A 23,659-nucleotide genomic window follows, 5' to 3' on the forward strand; every position below is an offset into this window, starting at 1 on the left:
TGAATTAATTAAAAGCAGTTGCAAATGCGTCATACAATTGTGACCACATTGCTTTAAAGATTTGGCCTTAAAACAGACCAGACAGGTCATATTTCAGGAGTAATGTCTGCTGTTCTGTAGAAATTTCCTTGTGACAGAATTAATGACATTCTCTTCAACCCGGAACATGTTACTAAACTGGGTGAGGAAAAGATGAGCGGTAAAAGAAGGGTATGTGTGATTTACATATTTAACAGGTTTAACTCTCTGTAGGAAGGACTATCGGAAAAAAATGTTTGGCCTTCACATTGCTGCAGGCATATTTTTTTTTAAATGCACAAGTGGAGCAAACCAGCTGTGAAATGTGAACAAACACCATTCTCTGGCCTTGCTTTGTGTCTGCTAATTGTACAGTTTCTGGACTTACAATATGCAAATATGCAAATACAAACTCTCATGCTGTTTTTGTCTCCTGGTTTCTGAAAGCACAAAGCAGTCAGTGTGATATCCTTGTGAAGGTGGACAGGAAATACCAAGTGCAATAGCATAAGAAATTACCCTACTGTTTTTATAAATATTTAATAGGAGAGAGAAGGACATATTCCTTCATAACAAAGCCTGTGAGGCTCCACAGGTCAGTGAAGAGCTCTCGTTCTTCCTGTTTATTACTGGGGCTTTTTCTAACTTGTGCTTTCCGGGACCTGATCCAGCTCAAACAGGTGGTAAGTCTGCTGTGGGATATCTTTGCTTCGGAGAGGTCCCAGTGACTGAAGTTTGAGCCAAGGGGAGACACCTGGCTACCCACCCCAAAGGAGCTGCCGTGTGAGCTGTGCCTATTTCTGGAAAGCCACAGCAAATGGAAAGGGTGAGATCACTTCAACGTAGAAACTGCCCGGAAAAACTCAACTGTCCTTTTATGTGCTTGTCCCTGTTGTTTCCAGCACTGCTGTGTAAATGTTAATAGTCTCTTAGAGCAGTGGAGAGCTACTTTGTGCATATGGCTGTTCTGACAGGAAGGAGTGGTGTGAAAAGCAGGAAAAATGAAAGTGAGGGCAAATACCTGAGGCAAAAAAAGAAGATCTGAGAAATGCATTTGAAGGCTTCACAGAGGTTGTGAGGAACGATAGCTGATCTTTCAAGTACATATCCTGAGAATCTCTGCAAACTGAGTGGATTTTGCAGTTGGTGAAATGGTTTATAAGATGTTCTTAAGAAAAATCTTCCCTGAAGCAAATAAGCCTGGGAGAAGTTGCTTTTCCTGCTCCCTACTTTTCTCCAATTGTACAATAGTTCTTCAGCCTCTGAGGGCACTCCTTTTTTTCCTCTGTCCCCAGGTCCAGAACTGCAACCTTGTGCTGTCCCGTGCACGTTCACCATCCCCACTCTCTGCCATAAATTCTCACTCCAGCTGTCGTACAAAACCGGAGACTGCAGAGGAGCTGATATGTAAAAGCGATAGATGTTTAGGATGATAAGTATTGTCTCCTGTGGTTGAAGATGGCTTTCCTGGTTTATATGAGAAACTCTGAGGACTCTCTCAGCAGTATTAGTGCAAGCAATAAAATTTCTTGCAGCATAAGAGCTATAGTAGGAGTGACAGTTTTGACCTCGAGTGGTATTTCTCAATCTCTTTTAACTCAACACCCATGGAACATATTTGGGCAAAAAGGACCTCCCTGGACATTGCTACTGCAATGCACAAGCAACAACATAACAACTGGAACAATAAAAAAAAAAATAGGTCAATTTTTTTCATCTTTTTTTTTTTTTGCTTGTTTACCTTTGGAGCTGTGTCCAGGTACTGCAGTTACTTCATGTACAATCGATTGAGAAACTTGTATCTAAAGGACTGTGTTTTCTTTGCCAGTATAAACTGCTAATCTCTTGCATATTAATTTGTTACATAGTATCAACGGATGCCACCCAACTTACCCTTTGATCCATAAATAATTGTCAAATGCTGAAAGCTGCTGAGTGTGCTTGCCATCGTTCTTGAAAGTCATACCAGCAGAGTTGCTACAGGTGCTGGAAGTTATTTCCTGAAGGCAGGCACTGGATGGCAGAGCCATGAGCAGCATTGTCCGCGGGCTTTCTTCCATAGGAGGTTCAGAGAAACGTGGAGGGGCATTGGTTAGACGTGTCCCTCCCTCGGGGAACTGGCAGAAAAGCAACAAAGAACCAGCAGAGAGGCAGATGCTGAGAGAGAGACCAGATTAACAGGGCCTGTTGGGGCACAGTCCTGGCTGTAGGAGAATTGTGAAGAGAATTTCTTGCCGCACACAGTGTGTGACACTCAATCCCCCTGTTCTCTTCATATTAGCACCTCGCAGTGCAAGTCCTCATCATTCAACTCTCCTCGGAAGCAAGAAGAAAAAGCTTCCCTGAACAGGGAAGAAAGGCATGAGTCAGACTTCTGGCCACTGCACTTTATTCGTGGCTAATTGTCACACTGCTACTTTGGCAAAACAGATGTCCCCTTGTTAGCAGCTTAATGCAGTTAGTGCAATACTTCAAAAGGCTGCCGTCCCTGCCACCATGCTGGAGATTTAGGAGTGTGTGTGTCACGGAGGGTTATTAAGCTTCTGTGCTTGATTATTTTTTTTTCCCCTTAAGATATATAAAATCAAATACAGAAATGTCACCTAAATCTTTCTGCAAAGTAGAGGCTTATTTAGGTTGCTAAGTTAACCTCTCAAACCTGAAACGTTATAGAAAATAGCCCTGCTTGAGAAAAAGCCTGTGAGGAATGATGGTGTAATTGAAGACTCTGAACTGCCAGTCACAATTTCAGGTTTGGTCAGAGGATGGGTTACCTCCTCGTGGTCACCAGCCATCCTGACCCTCTCTAACACCGTGTGGCTGCTTCTCTCAGTCTTCCCTTGGTTTCTACCTCCTGTTGCTTGACTTCTGTTTGACACACCCTAATTAAAGACTTCGGGGAGTTTTAAATACCTGACTGCAAAGGATTTACAATGGGAAGTGTAAGGTGGAGATAGGTAATGCGGGTGGTACAGCTCCACTTATACTAATCTGGGATAATGTATTGCTACAAGTTGAGTGTAGTAATTAGAATGCATTATTGAGTTGTGCTGATTCTGCCTTTCATGTTTTGCATTTAAATTCCTACCATGTAAATTTAGGGGTATTAATACTTGCCTGATTAGCAAGCCTGCTCCGTTACACATTTTAAATATAAATAATGCTGCGGCATGGTGTAATTTCTTGCCTTCATATGTAAGAATAGATATCTTTGCCTTGATGGATCTAAAATGTAGTTAATAATGACAAAGCACCCTGAGATACTTGACGGGTGTGAACTAAAGAAGGGAAATCATTGCTTATTTTTAGTATTGGATAAAGTACACTGGACTTATAGGTCAGTGCTAATATTTTGAGGGTTTTGTTTGTTTTTTTTTTAATGCTGGTTTAGAAGAATATACATTTTAAACTCCTGGATGTCCTTATTTTGCATGTATGAATTGTTTAAAGCAAAGACAGGGTGGGGGTCATATTGGTCTTGCAATCTTTTAGTCTTGCAATCTTTTAGTCTTGCAACCCTTATTCATTAGCTTGTTTGTTCACTGTTGTACATTGCTGCAACCTTTGTCTCCAAGCCGCTTCTCATTTTGCAACCAATGGTACAATGTACCTGCATCCCTTTAAAATTTTGTTTCTTCACTATGTGCTTATTCCCTTTGAGCTTCCTCGTGCATATGGCTTTTCTGGAAGTTGTGAGGTTTGTATCGCTTTGTTGTTTGGGTCAGAGGACCACATTCCTGCTTATGTTGTTCTGGGCACAAATCTGCCAAGCTTACTATCTGCAGTCAACCGAATGGTGAACATGCCAAGAGTGAATCACGTATCTGCAGTGTTCCCTGCTGGGTAAGATGTATCTAACCATCCTAAGTCAGTCGAGATCTATCTCAAATATTATTGCCATTTTTTGGGCTGAAAAGATGTAGCTATGTCAAGTCATTCCCTGGAGCTGGTGCTTTCAGTTGAGAATGGCTCTCTCTGCAATACGTCTATTCTGAACACAAAGACAGATTGACCAGGTCATTTCAGACTGCTGGGACCTGAGTAGGAGGGTAATACCATCCTCAGAGCCATCCTCTCATATTTGGGACTATTTTGAGGTCAATCTGTTCATCCTGGAGGGTGCCCATTGTTCTGCTTCAGAGTTTGTCTGTCCTTGGTGTGTCTGGACATGCCTGTGGTCTCTCGGTCAGGCATGCCAAGGTATGTGTCCTCCAAACCCTCTTTTGATCCTTCACTCAAAGAGATTGGCTGTGGCACTCATTAGTCCTTAGCTTGTATGTGGCTGAGGCAGGTGTGGTGCCAAGACTTCTGATGTCAAAATACTACACCAAGTATGAAATGTCTAAAACAAAGCAACGGAATATTGACCAAACAGATGAGAGATGACTATGATTGTATTTAGTCTGCTCATGAAACTTATGTAATTCAACATTTCTTCTGACTTCAGCTGTTTGCACAAAGCTAATTTTCTTCTAATTTTTCCAAAATTTTAAACTTGCTATTTTGGTTTGAAGAAACAAATTTTTTTTTGTAATTTGCAGATTTCAGCCTCACAGTGGGAAGTTGTGCCTGGCTTGCACTGGTTTTAGCAAAGCCATGGAGCCCACCTCAGCCTCTTTCCCACACACGCTGCTGACAATGTTTTGTTATTTTTGCACAGGTAAGGGCATAAACCTTTTCCGTGCTGTCTTCACTTTATAACGCAGTCATGTAGGTACCTACAATACCTGCAAAGTTTGGCCAAATGAAGGAGATGGATTGCTATCACTGAGTCACATTACTTTCTTAATGTTGCCAGGTTTGCAAAATAGTGCATTTATATATGCGTTGGAGGGCAGGGCAATTTCTTGTTCAGACTTGTACTTCGTTTCTAGTGAAGACACTTTCTCTTTGCAATGCAAGATAGGATCCTCCGGTGATTGATACACAGTGCTTTCCTCTGTCTGTGTTTCAAACTAGGTGTGAGTCCCTTCATTATCATAGGAAACATTTTCGATGTGTCCTATAAACTTATCAATAACTCATAATAATAGACAGAATTCTGAAATTGGTAAAAAAATGTAGAAAATATACCAAGGCAAATGAAGCTTTCAATTAGGTTACATAACTAAAAAAATGTAAAATAATTACAATTGGAATTTTATATTTAATTAATTTGTAAATATGACAAATTCTGATTTTTTTCTATTCTTTAATTGTAATGTAAGTTTTTAAGCATTATCTCCATGTCATTAATTTTCAATTGACAAAACTGTTATTTTTTCCATTTACTGGAAAAAAAATTGACTGAACAATTAAGGCCAAATTTTCAGAAATTGCGTGTAACATTTGTGTCTTCTAATTGCATGCTTAGTCTGCAACTACTGTTGGTTTTGCCTGTGTGAATGGTGTGTACTGGCAGGAAAATCTGAATTTACAACCACACTTCAAGATAAGTTAAATAGTGTTTGTGACTAAAGCACCTGGAAAATCTAACCTATTGTAACTGACACATACCACTCATAATCTGAATTCAGTGGTTCTGAGATGAAAAACAACGTATATTTTTAAAGTTCCCAAGGCAGATGAAACTGATTTCCACTCATCTCATATCCAGTGGTCAACAAGGACTCTCACCTGGTGTGATTCCGATCCAGGTCTCCCAATACGCACCAGCAGTTCCTCAACACAAGATTCAGGACAAATACCTTGAGTACAAGTGATTCCACATTGTCATACTGTGGCTTGCTGTAGCCACCTAGGTATGCTTTTGGTCGGGGATCAGCTTGATGTATCTCAGTATGGGAAATGATGGGGTACAGGAAAAGGGCAGGCAGTGATAAAGAGGGAGGGACAGAGGGAGGGAAAGGAGCCGAGGCTTTACAGAACTCAGTCTGCAGAGAGAACTGGTGGAACAAGAAGGAAGATCACCTTTTCCAAGCTCCAGTACCTTCTTTTCGATAGAGACAGGCTGATAAATCCGCTCTGAAATGCTGACAATAAGTCAAGCTTTTGTAGTCCTCATCATTTTTTTGTTAACTGTTGAGTTTTTCAAACTGCGAAAGGCATGCAAGCAATTCCCTCCTGGACCAACTCCTCTCCCATTGCTTGGAAACTTGCACCTGAACTTTCAGTTTCATCGGGATCTTCTGATAGAGGTATTTCTTTTAAGATGCTCTTAATCAGTTAATTTTAGTCACAGCTTGAACAAAACTGATATGTTAATAGCAAAGTGAAGTTTTTAAGTCTTAGAAAGTTACAGACAAGATATGGGCATGTAAAGATCAACCTGATTCCTACATTCAGGTCACCTTCTTATGTGGAATATGTCATCTTCATGACAAACTTAATGTCCTTAATCAAATAAACTTGGGGACAGGGTTTCTGACTTGTTATTAAATTCAGAGAATACCAATAATTGAAAAGATGCTTCTCCATTGCTGATAAGTCCATATATGTTACTTTTTAAAATTCTGACGCACCGGCATTGCCTAATTTGATCACAAAGTGGGTAATATGGTGCATGTGTATGCATGCTTGTAATAGGGAAAGGGCATACACTCCCCATCTTCCAACACCTCCTTAAAACTGTTTGGTTGCCACTTGTTTTTAGAGACAGTTGCTCCTCCCTAGGTGGTCTCAGTCCCTGCCTGTAATTCCTCTAATGGTTTGCAGATGGCCTCTAATTCAGATCTATGCCTGAGACAGCACACACAAATCAGGGAGTGCAGTGCAGACTCAAAGAGGTAGTGATGCTGTAACAGGGAGAGGAAAGCCAGTACCTAAAGAAATACAAGGAGAAGTGAGTGACTAGTGTGATCAATTGGATGCAATTCTGGTGGTCTACCACCTCGTTTGTATCATCGTGGGTGTATTGGAGCAGAGTCCTGCTCTTGGACAAAGATTTTTCCACAAATGATTGACTTTCCTCTGTCATACACCTGACCCTGCTTGGACACCCCCTGCTGTCTCCAGAGGTCAGTACTGTGAGGAGTCCCTGGACTCAGCTGCAGCCCACTGGCACTTCATGGCTGTTGACTAATTTCTGGCTCCAACTCCTCTCCTGGAGCACACGGATGGAGCAGGTTTAATCGGTTGGTTTCCTTTTGCAAAGGAAAGAGCTAGCTGGAGGCATAGAGCCCCAGAGAGGTGCAGAGTGTGGCTGTTCAATTAACAACGTACAAATGTTGGGGTTGGATGTGATGCAACGTAAAATACAAAGTTTTCTTTCTTTTCCTGCAGTGTTGTTGCAGCCTGTGCTTTGAAAAGAAAATCGCTTCCCCCCGGGTAAATAAAATTGGCTGCTGAAAGCCTCATTCTCAGAAAAACAACGTTCGCTTTCTGCTTCTAGCTATAATTATATGCACAGGGACGATGTTTCCAGCACAAAACTAGTCATTGGGCCAGTGAATAGCAGGTGCAGTGCCTGTTTGAGATGTATGGGGTTTCATCTGTTCTTTTCTGGCACCTTTTCCACTTACAGCTAGCAAAAACTCATGGTAACATATATACTTTGTGGTTCGGGTGGACCCCAGTGATCATACTGAATGGATACCATGCAGTGAAGGACGGTATGACTACGCACCCTGAAGACGTTTCTGGGCGGATGGTATCGCCTTTCTTCAGAGCAATGGCCAAAGGAAAAGGTGAGGTTTTTCTGCCACTAATAGTGCACAGGAATGTTGACTTGGCAAACTAGTCTGCCTTTTTGACCCTCTACCCTCCTGTTCAGAATGCTCTTCTATCAGATACTGTCCAAGTTCTCCATTAGCTCTTGAGACTAACTTAATATTTGCTGTGATGTCTTTTGTCCCGAGCTTTCCCAAGCCTGGGAAACACTCCCAATCAGGTTGTTTCTAGGTGACCTTTTTGCTCTGTTAAAGGTGTATGTGATCCCAGCACAGAAGTCGGCAATCTTTCCTCCTCACAGAATAATCCAATTTGCTGCATGTGATTTTACTGTACATTACATGAATGCAAAGCTTGTTTATATGTTTGGTAATCGCATATATTATGGTTGCCAAAAACCTTCCACCATGAACAAGGCACCTATAACATCCCCCTTCAAAAGTTTCATTGCTGTGTTTGCAGCCACTCTAAACATTCAGTGGACAACTTTTGATTGTGAGAGTGCCTCTGACACACGAAAATCTACTTCTCCTTAGTGTATTTCAGCAGTTTGCAGTCTTTTCTTTCTTGTCCCTTGCATTTGCTATACCAAATCAAACACAGATTGTTTAAAGCTATGTAAAGCATCACCATCACAGTAGCAGTTCCAGGCTCTTCAGGAAACCACAATCAGTGGAGTGGTCTCCCATCCACGGTAGAAACTGGGCCCAAATGTCACTTGTCCTTCACCTTCATCACATCAACCTACAAGCATCACGTTAGCTGATCTGTATGTCCACAACTATACCCTAACCCTTGACACCACTCTGTAGAAATTCATCCAGTTATTCCTGTCTTGAGCTTGATCACTTGAGTATAGCTAAAGCAGAACTATTAAAAAGGCATCTTAAGGTATTTTTTTAAGATGTCAAGAAATAGAGAGTCAGCAAATCCTTAGATTGCTCTTTTCAAAGATTAACTACAATCAGTATTAAGAACGTGGTCTAGTTATAGTTTGGGTGTGTTTGGCTATGATTGCTGGTTACTGATAATTTTACCTAAAGATACTTGTATCACGGTGTATTCCCTGATTTACTCTATGTATCTTATAACACATTTTAAATTAATTGTTCATGTCTATGGCAAATATTAATATGCCAGGGAATACCCTCAGGTATTATACTGGCAAGTGGTCGCTCCTGGAAGCAGCAGAGACGCTTTGGTATAATGACTCTACGCAGTCTGGGAATGGGGAAAAAAGGCCTGGAGTATCGAGTGCAAGAGGAGGCCGCTCACCTGGTGGAGTTCTTTGTGAACCAAAAAGGTATCTATCTGCTAAGAAATCAGACACACTTCAGTCCTGAATCCATATCTTCAGTATGCAAACTTACCTACCCCTTCCTAGGGTTGGGGCAGGTCCAAAGCGGTGTATCCAAACTTACCAAAGCCCAAAGGGCAGATAGAGCGTAGTATCACAACTGGGAACTTCTTTCTTAAAAAGCTGTTCATAAACCTGATGAAGTTGGGAACTTCTGAAATCCTACCTCCATGGGCTTATCATTTGTCTGTGATATGATTGCATAATGATACAATGTCACTGAACTGCACAGCTGAGCCATCCTTAGACTTCCTACAATAGGAAACTGAAGAGTATTACAGTCATTTCTCTAAGTCTCTAAATTTCAATGACATTAGGTGCCATGAGGTAAACTGGATATTTTAGTGTCTGTCTGGCTAAGCAACTATTGGCAAGAGAATCAAAGAAAGTAGGAGGTGGAAGAGAACTTCAGTGGATTAGCAGGTTTATCCTACAGTCCAAGCCAGGATAATTTCTATCTAAATAATTTTTGATGGATGTCTGCCTCATAATTTCCAAACAAATCATCAGACAGATTTGATGATCTACTGTTCACAGCTGAGACTGTAGTAATTTTATTATGTATACTTTGAAGTTCCTATCCATCTATTGTGCTTCTTAAACCTTCCCAAATTCCTTCAGTCTTTTGTCCTAAGTAGGTTTTCACATTTTTGAGCATGTCTGTCACTGTCTTCTCTTAGTTCATCTCCAGTGACTTTTCTTCCTTCTCACATTATGACTTGTCTTCCACACAACTGAGGACAGCAGATTTGATATGAAAACCTCTAATAGATCTTAGTTGTACAATGTTATTTCACAGAGAGGGCTATGAGATTATTTTAGAGTTATGAGGAAACAGTTTAACAGTGTCTTTTGCTCTAAGACTTTTATTTTCATGAATACGCACTAACGCCACATCCCTATCCCCATTCATGCCCTAGCATGAATAAAGATAAAGGGAACATTTTATGTAATCTCTAATACATCTTGTCCTATCTGTATAAGGAACACCTGAAGAAAACATTGAGAGTGAGTATCAATTACTGTGTTTGCAGGAAGACCTGTGGATCCTTCTTTCCCTCTTTTCCATTCTATTTCAAATGTAATTTGTGCTCTGGTTTTTGGATATCACTTCTCTGATGAGGACAAAACCTTCCATGAACTGATCAGCGCCACGGAGAATCTATTCAGATTTGCAGGCAGCTTTGTTCATCGGGTGAGTAAATACTATGGTATTTTTCTTCTGAAATAGGTAGAAAATGAGTCTTCACTAAATACAGAGCAACTGGCAAATGTAACTGTGAGCTAAGAGGTATCCTTGGGGACCTTATTACTGCCTCCTTCGTTTTCAGGCCATTTTTAAGAACTCTCTTGTTTCTTTGTAAGTTTAGGGGATATCTCCCTGTTGACTCCTGGCATTTTAAGTCTTTCAGCATTTTTGAGACTGTTAACAGAAACGTTTAAACTTAATTTGAGACTGGAGTTTGTAATAAATTTGAACTCTGCAGTGCTGCTCCTCCCACCATGATTTACTTCTCTCCGCCAAAGATGAGTATCATTGAGTTCACTGCTCTGCTTTTTACTACTTACTTGGATGCTAACAATTTTCTTTTTTTTCCTCCCTCACAAATAATAAAATATTCATTATACGTCTTTCCATTACTTCATTATAGCTCGCAATTCCCACATTACAAAAACAATACATACATTCTCTGACAGCCTCACAATTCAAGTTGTGTCGGGGACTTTTTGACTCCCACAACATACCATTAAGGCCAACTTTGCACTTGAAGTGTCTTGAAGTGCACTTGAAGTTTTCCCCATGAATTAGGCTTTGTGGTTTAGACCCTTAAAGAGGGACAAGCTGGGTGTAATGGGGACTGTGCATGGCATAGCAAATTCCATTGAGATTTGAGGTTTATATGAAAAGGCAAACTAAAATGCTGATGTGGTAGTATACCTTTTCAAGAAATCTATCCTATGAGGGTAGCACTGTACAACTTTCCCATAGTAGAAAATAGAAAAATAGATGAAATTTGTGGATGATCCAAGCCAGGAGACCTTAACAATACAGAGGAAGTTCAGGATATCCTGCTGCAAGAGTTTGTAAGCACTGTGGATTCGAGTTATAAGAATGGAACAAACTGTACTAGTACAAAATTAAATTATGAAACATATTAGGAGTTAATGAGATTAATATCTGCTATGAGCTTAGAACATTTCAGTGCAAATATTAAGAGGAAAGGGACTGTTGTAAACTAGCAGATAACAGGATGAAAAAGGCAAACAGAATCTTAGAGTGGTGACAGCACTATTTTCCCTTTAGATTCAGAGAAGTGGGTTCTGGTGTGTGGGACTTATTCTAGGGTCTTGGACACCTTATGTTGTGAGTCTGAAAGCAAATGTAGAGAAGTGTTAATGGGATGACCTACAAACTATCAGTTAAAATTAGACTTCATTTGTTAAGTCTGAAAGAACAAAGACAGAAATGCTCTTTGCTTGGCAGGGTAGAAAGGCAGATGCTGTAAAGAGAGAGCTGTCCAAGCTAGAAGACAATACTTTCAGTTGACAAATGTGTGTATAAATATACTCAGCAGACTGAAGATATAATATTTCTAACCATCAGAACAATTATTGGTCCTGTAGCAGTCACGAGATCTCTACGGGAAAAACTAAATTAGCTCTCAGAGTGATACCCAGTCTACACTTTCCTTCTGCGAGTTCCACAAATTCCACCAGTTACTTGAGGCTGCAGACTTGTTAATCTTAGTAACCACACAGTATCCGGAAAGGATGTCCTTACATTTTGAGTGTGTGGGAGCTAGAGTCTACAGCTGTGCTCTGCACAGCTGAGATATCTTAATAATATAGATATAGATATTATATAGATATAATAATACAGATATAGATATTATCTTAAGATATAGATAATATCTTCTAGTGCTCTGCATTAGTCAAGTAAACTTACTGGCATGAGCAGAGTGTTGTCAGTGCTGCCTTGACCCCCAGAATTATGTCAAAATTACTAGTAAAGTTTTCCCACATGATGGCAAAAATCTACTTAAAAGAATGCCAATTTGTTCCACTATCAACATTTCCAGACAGGACAATTCAGCCTTTTGGTGTTTCTAAAAGCAGCTTTGTTACTGACAGATAATTCACACTACCTCCTGTATGTCACTCCCACAGCTGTATGAAATCTTACCCTGGCTGATGTGCCGTCTCCCTGGTCCTCATCAGAAGGCGTTATCTTGCTATGATGTTCTGAGCTCTTTTGCAAGGAAGGAGATCAGAAGACACGTGGAGAGAGGGATACCAGATGAACCACAGGATTTCATTGACTTTTACCTGGCTGAGATGGAGAAAGTAAGTGTTTGTTCTGTCTGATCACGTATTTACGGAGTGTAAGGCCAAACAGACCCTGGCCCCTTCTACCATAGTTTCTTACATTTCATAGGATTCTAAATGTGAAACAGTAGCTTGGGACTTATAAACTCGTGGCTCCAAGAAAGGCATCCAGTTTTATGTTTTGGTTACATGAATGAATTACCACAAAGTATGTTAGGATGTGAACTCATGAGCTATCATCTGCTTTCCATAAATAAATATCCATGTGTGTACTTCAATCCTGTAGTAAATATGAGACAGGTTTCTGCCTGTAGGTTATGTAACTTTGGTAGACCACCTCATCTTCTACAGCAGGGTACCTCATGTTTACAACAGGATCAAATATGCATGCATAGATAATTACCATGAAACAGCTGATATTCTTCTTTGGGTTTCAGCGTGTGTCCTAACACTGGCTGTCCTACACAGCTATGTGGTTCCTCCCTGGGGAGGGAACCATTTGTGGAGGATCTTCCCTTTACTGGAAACTCTCTTTAGGTCCTGGTCTGAGGACATTCTCCACTCTTAAAAGGATTCCCAGGTTATCCTGAAATCCCTTAGTATCATTCCTGCAGCATCAAAAAGAGAGTAGTCCTTCCACCTCCAGCCCAGTCCCTTTCAGCAGTCGCACCGCAGCAATCCCAGCCTACTTAATTGTTTGACCAACCTTGGAATGGGTATTTTATGCATCACACCTGTCAGCCTTCTTGGCGGATGGATGCTGTCATCAGTAGGTCCTAAATGGGATGCATTTTGAGGTCCCAAGCCTGTGTTACCTCTAATTTCCCCGCAGTTTGGGACATGGTTGGCTTGGCACCTATATTCAAATTGGAGAGCCTAGGAGACAATTTCAGAAACAATGCCATAATAAGTTGTTAATCTTCTTCCCTGTCCCTGCTTTTTTTTTTTCTATAGCAGGAAGCAACTCATGAGCCAGAGAGGCTCTGCTAGGAGCACCAGAGTTTCTGCTTCAAACTTCGTCACTTTGGGATATTTTCGGGAGCTAAAAGAAGCATCTCTTTCCTAGGGTAGATGAAGTTTATGTAGCTTCTACCTCTGGTCATAAGCTTTCAGCTAGTCAGGCTGCTGTGTTCTCAGCGTTGGATTATGGGCTCTGGAAGGAGCTGATGCATCCTTTTGTGCATTATATCTGAATGAGTATGAAAAGATTTACTAGAATCATCATTTTAGAGGCAAAGATGCAGCTTTCTCTGGTGTCAAGGGTGCAAGTTATTGCAATCTGTTTATTTTAAAATCTTTTTGCCTAATGTATTTTCTCTAATTGTTTTTATATTTTACTCCCTTATTATCCCTTATTATAAGAAGAAAATACTTGGGTATCTCTCTCCCACTAGTGCACATCTATCCTGAATGGAGAGAAGAAATTACTCTCAAGATGTTCTGTTGAGATCCTTTTATTCAGAGAGATTTTCCTTTGGTATTTGCTAGCACTATTTGCTAGCATACTGGAGAGACCAAGGCCTAGTCAGAGACACATTGTGGGGCACTTATTTAGAATTACACTCTAGGCTAACTGCAAAACTTGTAGTGTGCTTTAAAGTTTTTGTGATTGAGTTAACAGGCATAAAATTGCTGTTTTTTAATGAAAGAATATTCCACCTCATGCAAAAGAGCAATGCAGACTTACCATGTCCACTTGGGAAACTATTAATCTCTTAGTACTCATCAAAAACTGTGATTTTGAATATTCTTTGTGCACATGCCAGCTGTGGAAATAAGGGGTCTTGCACAGGAGGCACACCGGATGACCTAACTCTTATGCTCTAACTTCAACTTTTTATCATCTACAGTCTAAAGATGAGGCCAAGGCCAAATATGATGAAGAAAATTTGGTATATGTTATAAATGATCTTTTCCTTGGTGGATCAGAGACCTCAAGCACAACATTGCACTGGGGACTGCTCTTCATGGTATCGAATCCAGACATCCAAGGTGAGAGGCTTTCTTGTTATGAAATCCTGTGGTTACTACAAATGTTAATGATGGCTGAATAGAATAAATTGCAGGCACAAAAGCCACTAGTTGAGCCTGGCTATCACTCTCTGAAAACATAAAGAATAGCAGCAGAGGGAAAAATCAGAGGCCCATCCCATGACCTGACCAAACCAGGTGGCGGAAGGCACTTTCTATGAGACAAAAGTTAGCTCTTTGCAGTGACAAGTCAGTGAGGTGCTCTGTGTGGAGAGTTTGCAGGCTGACTGATGGCAGCAGGAGCAGAGATCAGAGCTCTAATGAGAGTCCTGTCTGCACCAGACATCATTCAGGTATGAGGAGTGCTAACACAGCTTTGCTGTGTTTTCCACACAGTCAGCCTACATTCTCTTCCCCTCCTGGCACGACACACCTTGCTGAGCACACCAATGCTCCTAAACAACAGACTGGATCCCTTACTGGACAGACCAGCTGGACACATCTTGGCAGGTTATGAAGGGCTGCAGGTTGCCCTAAGGAAGGCCCATGGTCCTGGCAGAGATGGCTGCCTCTTCCTGTATCTTTCTTGTCAGGAAACAGGTAGAGAGATGCAAGATAATTTGCACAGTGCAAATCCATATACTTCCTTGAAGAATGCAGTGGCTCCATCCTGTCTCTACTGAGTGTTTCATGCACAAGGCTAGGCACTGGGCCTCCATGGAATATGCGTTGCTCAGGGGTGGCCTCAAGGTTTCAGTAGAGCATATTCTGTGTCTAACCGGCCAATGGTGTTAGCATCTAGTCTTTAAATAACCAGTGATGTTTGTTGCAGTTTGTTCACAAAGCAGCACATAAACCTTAGGAGAAAACAAAACATGAATATAGAACATCTGCAAGGAATGGAAAGAATGTAGAAACCGAAAAAAGTTTAAGGGGAGGATTCTGGCTGCCTGACATGTAGAGCTGGTGTTTTCAGGCAAGAACTGCTGGCAGTACACACAAACTGTCCTGTCTGAGTTAATATTGCAAAAGAGGTTGCTTATCTAATTAACACCAATTCCATGATTGTCTCTGTAGATCCAGGCTGAGTTTCCATATCTACGTCAGGAAGAGAAAGGGTATGGCCAGGGTTTAAGGAGGACTTGGGTACTTCTGAGGCTTGTGGCTCTTCCATCTGCTGTGTTTTAGCACTGAAAGCAAGGGAGATACCTGTATTCCTGCAGCCTCAGTAGGAGGCTGAAAAGGCTGGACCACTGAGTGCATATTTCCATCCAAGGTTTTAGGCTGATTCAGGTGTTGTTGGATCAACTCTGCTCAACTCATTCCTTGCACTGGGAGCTAATATCTGAGGCGTTTAGGTCAATTTTGTAAATGAGATTTAGATTTTGAGATAAAGTAAACTAAGCAATCCCTAAATAACTTCAAATCCTGGAACTAAGTGACCCACTCCACACCCACCAAACATTCTGTAAGATAAATATTAGAGCTGGAATAAGTATAGTATAGTTCTTGCTTACGATCTGGACTACACTTGGTTGGTTTTTTTCCCTGTTTATTTTTATTTTCATATATTAAACTCAGTCATTAAATCATAGCTGATAGACTTAATGTACTATGTTGAAATAATACATTTTCCTGTTGCTCTAAGAAAAGAGACAAATTACAATATTTTATCCATGTTTCCCATCTGAAATGGTGAATATTTCTCCACAGAAAAAGTGCAGAGGGAGCTGGATGCTGTTTTGGGTCCTTCCCAGTTAATTTGCTATGAGGATCGGAAAGAACTGCCCTACACAAATGCTGTGGTTCATGAGGTTCAGCGCTTCAGCAATATCATCTCAGTTGGCATGCCCAGAGTGTGTGTGAGGGACACAATATTGCTAGGATTCCCCGTCAAAAAGGTACAGACTCATTTTCAGCCTCTGTTCTTTCTTCAGCAGAGATACTTAGCTTTTATTCCCGTTTTGTAATACATTTTCCATCTATAAACTATTCTCCCTGTAACCCAGGAACGTGGTGCCTGGGGAAGCGTTACTCTTTGTGGCTCCGGGAATAAAAGACGTCTCTCACTCAGTGTGTTGATGCTCAGACAGCTGATAAGACCCCTGCCACAGAAGCCTTTAGCTCCTGCTCTGCTGATAAACAGCACAACTGCAGAGACCAGCTCTGCTTGACTGGGGATGGACGGAGGGGAGAAGCTGGTTTGCCAATGCACTGGTTAAGACATCCTGCCCAATTTGGCACTGCCAGCACTCCTGGGACAGAGGAAGACTTGTGAGAGGATGGCTCATAGCTCCACTGACTCTATAAGATAAGGCACCTGCGTGAATCTGTAACAGCAGAGACTGTCAGCTACAGATTACAGTGAGGGAGTTGCTCCTAAATACTGCCTAAGACACGTGTTCACAGCCAGTAAGGCAGTTTTTAGAGTGACATAAGCCATGCTGGTTGCCAGTTCTCACTGTAAAACACTAGCAAGAAACAGGAATTGGTTGCTTTTATTGCAAGAGAGATGGGAGAGGCCAGTACCATTAGTAGCATCTGGGACTGGCCCCACCTAACTAATTTTGTGGTGAAAGTTTCATTCTGTTTTGTCGTCTTCTGACAGCCAGGTAGGTAAGGCACATGAACTGGTCTGCTGGGAACAACCAGTAAAGAAAAAGCCTGAAGTACTGCTGCTAAAAGGGCTCAGAGGTCATTGTCAATGCAGTATTGCAGTTATTTCTGCATGCATTTCTCTCTCTCTGAAGCCCAAAAGGAGGTTTTGAATGCTGGGACCTGAATATCAACAAGAGAGTCCTACTAGTAGTGTTATTAAGATTAGTAGTAAAAGTGGTCACAATGGAGTTGTACCAACATCACTAATGCTGTTAACACCCACTGACATAGCTGCAGGGCTGAGAACTGATAATTTCCAACTCAGAAAATGATCATAAACTCAAATTTTCTAGGAAAATGATCTTCTAACCACATCATATTTGCTCGTCACAAAGAAATGGCACAAGCAGCAGTTTCATCTGCCAGGCAGAAACTGATGGGTGAGAGACTAGTAGTTGGAACTGAATCAACAGTTTCTTCCTTGCAGGGCACCATCATTTTGCCAAATATAGCATCTGTTCTGTATGACCCTGAGCAATGGGAGACACCTCGGCAGTTCAACCCTGGCCATTTTCTGGATAAAGAAGGAAACTTTATACCTCGAGAAGCCTTCTTACCATTCTCAGCAGGTAAACACACTGGCAGTTTGAACCAACCCAATAGATTAGATGAAGAATACAGAAGTGTGAGACATGGTATTTCTTCAGAAAACATCTTCTACCTCTTCTCTTCACTGCTTTTAAAGGACAGTACTGGCTTGTATCTGCCAAGTTGAGATACTTCTGTTCTGTCAGATCCCAAACTGTTCTTAGGACACTGTAGTGGGACACTTGAACTCCTGAACCTCCTAGGCTTATTGCATGCTGCAGTAATCCACAAGTTTTGTAGTATTCTTTATATGTTGGTTTTTTTTTTTCCTGAGAAGCAATGTATCTTGTGTGTATTGGAGTTACTTGCAATCCCTTTTAAAGGGAAAAAGTTGAAAGAACGGAAGAATACATCCTCATAAACGAAGGATTAAGTTCTTGTTTACAGAACTGAAAATCCAGTTGCAACAGAAGGAAATAAGATAACAATGCACGGTCAGAGATCACACTTAATAGTAAAGTTCCTTTGGCTTTTTCTTTCATTTGCCTGCTAATCTGGAAATGTGAATGTGTTATTCACCTCCTGCTCATGCCATTGGTTTCAATGAGGAACCCTTGGAAACTAACTTTAGGCCTCTTGCTTTGCCTGTAAAGCAACCAAGCCTTTGTTCAATTGCAAATGCCATTGCTAAGTAATTTTGATCTGCTGACTTCAACTCACTAAGAAAGCATGTGCAAACAGCTGGAAGATTCTTTGTGTATGTCCTTGAAGCTCAACATCTCCTGTGAAAATAAAATAATTTTCTGCCAGGGCAAGCAAGGTCAAGAAAGTATTGATAGTGGGACCTTGGGGATTTTCATTGAGATTTTCATTTGGTGTTTCCTGCCCTACGACATTGGATGGGATCTTTCTGAGAAAAAATTCACGAAGTTTTAGTTTTGTGGCTTTCATGATCCTGGCCTTGAACAAAAAAACCCACTCTGCTTATAACAAGAGTGAACAAAGTTGTTATGAAACTAAAAAATTTGTAGATACTCACTGTCCTTTTCCCACTTCCTTCTGCAGGGCACCGTGTGTGTTTGGGGGAGCATCTAGCGAGGACTGAGCTCTTCATTTTCTTTGCCAACCTACTGCGGGCCTTCACCTTCCGGCTGCCTGAAGGGGTGACAAAGATCAACACAGAGCCCATTTTTGGGGGTACACTGCAGCCCCACCCGTACAGGGTTTGTGCCATTCCACGCTAGGCTGCAGCACGTCCCTTACCAGCTTGAGACAGCCACCTTTACTTCAGTGAATTTCCTCTCAGATGTGTAAAACTTCTACTAGCCAGGATATTGATGATTCTATCCCAGGGGTATTCCGAAAGTGGATGCAAGCCAAGATCCAGACTACCAGTACTTTTGGTCTGGTCCTCGTGAAAGTCCAAGATATTCTCGCAAGGATCTTAACCGTTTTCTCCTCTTGGAGAGCACTTGAAGCAATACACTATGGTTCCCATCTGGAGCCAACATGCTGTGTCTCCTTGTCCTAGCCAAGCAGAATCTTCATGACGTTCAGTCCTGAGCAAACCTCAGCAAAATTCAACAGAGGATCTCAGCAATACCCGAGTAGGTGTCATTTCTGTGAGTGGTTTGACGACCTCAAGTAATTTGACTCTGGAAAACACACTTTTGAAGCCCTACTGTGGTTTTAATGTCCTGAACTTAGACACTTTAATTTGTTGACAGGTTGCAAAAAAAAACCAAAAAACCAAACAAACAAACAAAAAACCCCAAACACAAACAAACAAACAAAACAAAATAAAAAAAACAACATCCCAAACCCCAGGAAACACGTAACAATGTGAGTGCATATCTGAATTCAATATAAGTATCTCCCATGTATGAGATAAAGAGAGTCAATTTAAAATTGAAGAAAGAAACTTAAAGTTGGTGTTTATTAGCTATGTGAATTTGTGACTTCAGAGCTTGACCATTGTTATAATGTGTTGCCAGGTGTTTTATTGTTTGTTTGTTCGGTTTGGTTTTTTAAAATGAGCTTTCTGTGATGCAGAATTGTGCCCATTATCCATCCTGCTTGGATGAGGCATAAATATGGGATGGGATATTCATTTTGCCAGTGGGTTTCACTGCTAATTTTGCAGCAGAGGAATGTAGAGACTTTGGAAGGCAGCCTCTAGGGGCTATCTGAACACTCAGATGTTCCCCATTTTCTCTGGGCCCTTTTCTTCCTTCATTACAACCCATACCATACTTCCTGCTCTCCATTCGATCTCTTTCCAATCCTCCTTCCCCAGTTTCAGTTCCTACTCCCACCTACCCTATATCCATATAAACTTTATGTCAGGATTCACCTTTCCTTTTGGTTTCCCACAGCTTGCATCCTTTCATCATATCAAGCATCTGTCTCCTCTACCTCTTTCTTGCACAAGTATTAGTAGAGGAATTAGTGCTGAGCTGAAAGCAATGACCAGTGATATTTCAGGAGGGAGCTTGGAAGATCTGATTTATTTGTTCTTTGGAGCTCCAGCCCATGAAAAGAACACAGTAACTATGGAGGGCACACTGGAAGTACCTCAGTGTAAGAAAAGACATAAATGATGACTTGATGCAGGAATTCTAAAATATCTATTACTTAACAAAGCTGCTCACTGGCACTGATTCAACTCATGACCGAGACAGTTTAAGCATACAGCTGGAGGTGATAGCCAAGTTCAGCTGTAGCTTTGTTAAAGCAAAGTGCTGTAGTATTCTTGAATGCAAATCACTTTTGGAAAGGATTCAAATGCTGGAGTTGAGTAGAGCTGTCTGTAAGCACTGCCTTAAACTTAGGGTTGAATTTGTATGAGGACCAAAAGTGCTTTTATGTTGGAATATAAACTATTTGCAATTAAATCATTGCAGTGCATCTGAATTCCCTGAATTTAAAATGGAGGAGAATGTTACTAAAAAGAAATGAGAACTACTGAAAATCAGGCTGAGTTGGACCAGATCCTGGCATACCTTGTAGCTTTTGCCGTGGTCAGCTCCAACGCAACCCAGTTTCTGCAGGCTTGCTGGGCTGGAAGGGAAATCAGGACAGTAAAGGGTTTTACAAAAGCAATAGCTGTCATAAATAATCCAGCCTGTTACTCCACACAGCATATCAAATACTGTTCCAGGGCCTACACACTTCTGCTCAGCCTCCTTTCCAGTTTTATCTGCACTTGTCCTCGGCCCCACCCTCCCACACCCACTCCTCTCCACTAATCCTGCTAGAGATGGTGTCTCTCACTGCCTTTGCCCACTCCTTGTCATCTTGCCACTCGATGAAGAAGCTTCATGACAAGATGTGTGTAAAGCTACTTGTGCTCAAGGGCTGGAACATTACTGCATTGAGACTGCAGCTGTACTCAGTACTGTTGATGGATAGCTTCCCTGTGACTAGGCAGGACTCAGGAGTGGCACAAGGTGGAAAGAACTGGTAATTTAACTGCCTATTTCAGCTACTCAGGGACTCTGTCCACCAGACCCCTACCAGGCAGAGTACAAAGATGTGCATTTGATTTTGAAGAGCCTACTAAAAACTTGGCTGAACACCCCCATGCTCTCCCTTCAGGAGGCTGAGTTTCCAGACGGTCTTGCACAACAGTTTTGCTACTCCTGAGCAGTGGAGCCAATGTGGTGTGTGTAGTCTCCTGTATGGATTAGTCCACACGGGTCAAGCAGCCAAACCCTCTTTTTCTGGGCTAGTGCCATAAGTCTGGAAATCTACAGCACCAGTTTACATCCATGTGTTCCCATAAAGATTTGAAGAGAGCTGATGGTGGAAGGCAAACAGAAACTTAGGAAATCTTCTCTTGGGAAGCTTGGGACTGCTTCTGGGATGGAGAACAACTCCGCTCCCAGAGATCATTCTCCCAGTACTTGTCCAGGGTTGCAGACCTCCAGTTCTCCAGTGGAGAAATTTGCAGGTTATGGGGAAAGAGCTGAAGTGGATCCCAGGCCAGGTGCTGGTGAGGGATGACAGCAGAGTCACCACTGGTTGGCACAGCTGACTTCCCTAGTCCCCTGCCCACAGCCCTGTTCCCCTACTGCCCCTCCAAGTGCTGCTTTCTCTCCGGACCATCACCTTGTCATCCCTCACCTTGTCATCACTTAGCTGCCCACTAGTTACAGCCCCTAGGCACATGTCTGCATTACACCATCAAAGAGCTGCCAGATTAAAAGGTGTACGCCCTGGTGCTGATGACTGGAGTGATGCAACATTTCTTTTAAGTGGAGTCACTAACCCTCCACCCCATCCTTTTTTTTTATTTTTTTTTTGGATAACCAGTGTCAAACAGAGCCTCAGGTCTCTGAGCTGTGGTAGAACTGTCATCCTTAATAATGTTGTTTGGTACGGTTTGAAACCAGGTTGCAGGTGTTTATTCCAGGGAAAGATGCACAACCAGGTGTATTACTTTTCAAAGCATTTAATTCCTTCAGGGAAAAGTGAGCTCACATCACAGAACTGCGGAAGTGGCTGCTTTGTTTCATATTTGCAAGATAGCCTGAGTATGTGAATCCAGAAAGCCTAAAATATTTAATGTTGATGGATACAAGAGGAGAGAGCTGCCTAACATTATATGGTGCTCAGGTCTGCTAAGGTTACAGTTAAGGAAAATATTACTAAGTTGCCTGATACAAGGATCCTCTGCTAATTTTTTTCTTGTGCTTTTCTTTCTGTTTCATGGTAGGGGTCTCCTGGGTAGCAATATTAGTGCCACAAACATGTGGCAGGCTGTGTGCCAAACTGCAGGGAAACTATTTATCCTGGCAAAAGGAAAACCCAGAAACTAGAGACAGGGAGAGCTTGGTGCAAAGGTTTGGTAGATTTTGCATCCATCCAAAGATTAAAAGCAAGAGTTGATGTTTTTTCCTTTCTGTTCAAACAAGTTGTTTGGGAAATTGGTTTGTGTCAAAGGCTCGGGCTAATTTGTCCCTGTTGATGTTCCAGTGTATGAAACAGTGAATCAACAGCATGTAGTGGGGGAACGTGACATTTATGAGATTAAATTTTGGAAAAAAAATTGTCTGTTGCACCAGAATAGCACAATTGGGGAAACTATTTCTGTACTTTTGAGGAGGTCTAGAAAACCCAGAACAGACAGGAGGCAACAGAAAAGGAAACGTTCTCTGTATCCCCCATGGAAGAGCTGGCAGGTGTCAAATGCAACAAAAAGGGAGGTTGCTCAAAAGAGCCAGAGGGGATGGCACTGCACATGCCTTGTTGGTAAGCTATGCCTCATCATAGGACTTGTACTAAACATTTATTTCTGTTTAAAAAGCAATTGAATAAATTTTCAGCTGGAAAATTACTTTGGGGTTGTTTAATACCGATACAGTGTTTCTGGTTTGTCCTGTTTTTACAAACTTTCCTAAGGAATCTGCTATCATGTGCCGTCAGAAACAGAACATGAGACTAGCTGAACTTTGATCTGACACACTACGTCTATGCCATTTACTCAGAATTAAATAGTTCAATATTTATCTTCAGTTTGAACATTTATTGTCACAATCTTATATTTTCCATTTGAACAATTTGCTCTTACTTCCAGACAGTGCCCTGACCAAGTGCCTGCTGAGACATAACTTGGGAGACTAGAAAAAGGTGCTCATCCAAGCAATTTGTAGTCCTGGAGTATGAGCCAAAATGCACTTAACGTTATTCATTTGCCTTTGATTAAAAGTCTTGCTGCTGGCTCTTTTCAAAGCTTAATTTATTCATTGCCAGATGTCTTCAGGTGAGAAAAATGCATTCTGAACAGTAAATCAGATTTTCCTCAGTACTAGAATGAAATTTCTGGTTTAAAAAAGAGATAATATGCTAATTGAATTGGGGTTACACACGCTTCCTTTAATGCATTGTTAAGGAGCCAGGTATCATCAGATGTGAGATGTGCGCTCAAGTCCGTGCTGTCAGGGCAGCCTTGAACTGGGAATTGTGGGTAACCTGAGATGAGGAAATCCCTTCCCATAAAATCCTTACGCTGTTAATGTCATTATCTGCCCAATTCTTTTTTATCTTCAATATCTGCATTATATTTACCATTGTCAAATGCTACATTAATAATGTTTGCAGCTGAATTAAATGGAAAGTAACAACAAACTTCAGTGTCATGAAAGAACAGTTTTATGGAGATTTGGAGACAGTTGAGTTTCAACCTGTGAA

The 23,659-nt window shown here is 41.4% G+C and overlaps 1 protein-coding gene across 1 annotated transcript; it reads left to right on the forward strand.

Moving 5' to 3' along the window:
- Positions 1–5,987: 5,987 nt before the first annotated feature.
- Positions 5,988–18,711, forward strand: LOC309674811 (cytochrome P450 2J6-like; the record flags this gene model as incomplete). Its single annotated transcript, XM_082486967.1, has 9 exons — positions 5,988–6,155; positions 7,481–7,643; positions 8,780–8,929; positions 10,018–10,178; positions 12,152–12,328; positions 14,161–14,302; positions 15,995–16,182; positions 17,367–17,508; positions 18,533–18,711. 9 exons carry the CDS (start codon positions 5,988–5,990, stop codon positions 18,709–18,711), a joined length of 1,470 nt encoding a protein of 489 aa, XP_082343093.1.
- Between the last annotated feature and the right edge of the window lie 4,948 nt (positions 18,712–23,659).

The sequence above is a fragment of the Vanellus vanellus genome, assembly GCF_965231255.1.
Source record: "Vanellus vanellus genome assembly, chromosome: 8".
NCBI lineage: Eukaryota > Metazoa > Chordata > Aves > Charadriiformes > Charadriidae > Vanellus > Vanellus vanellus.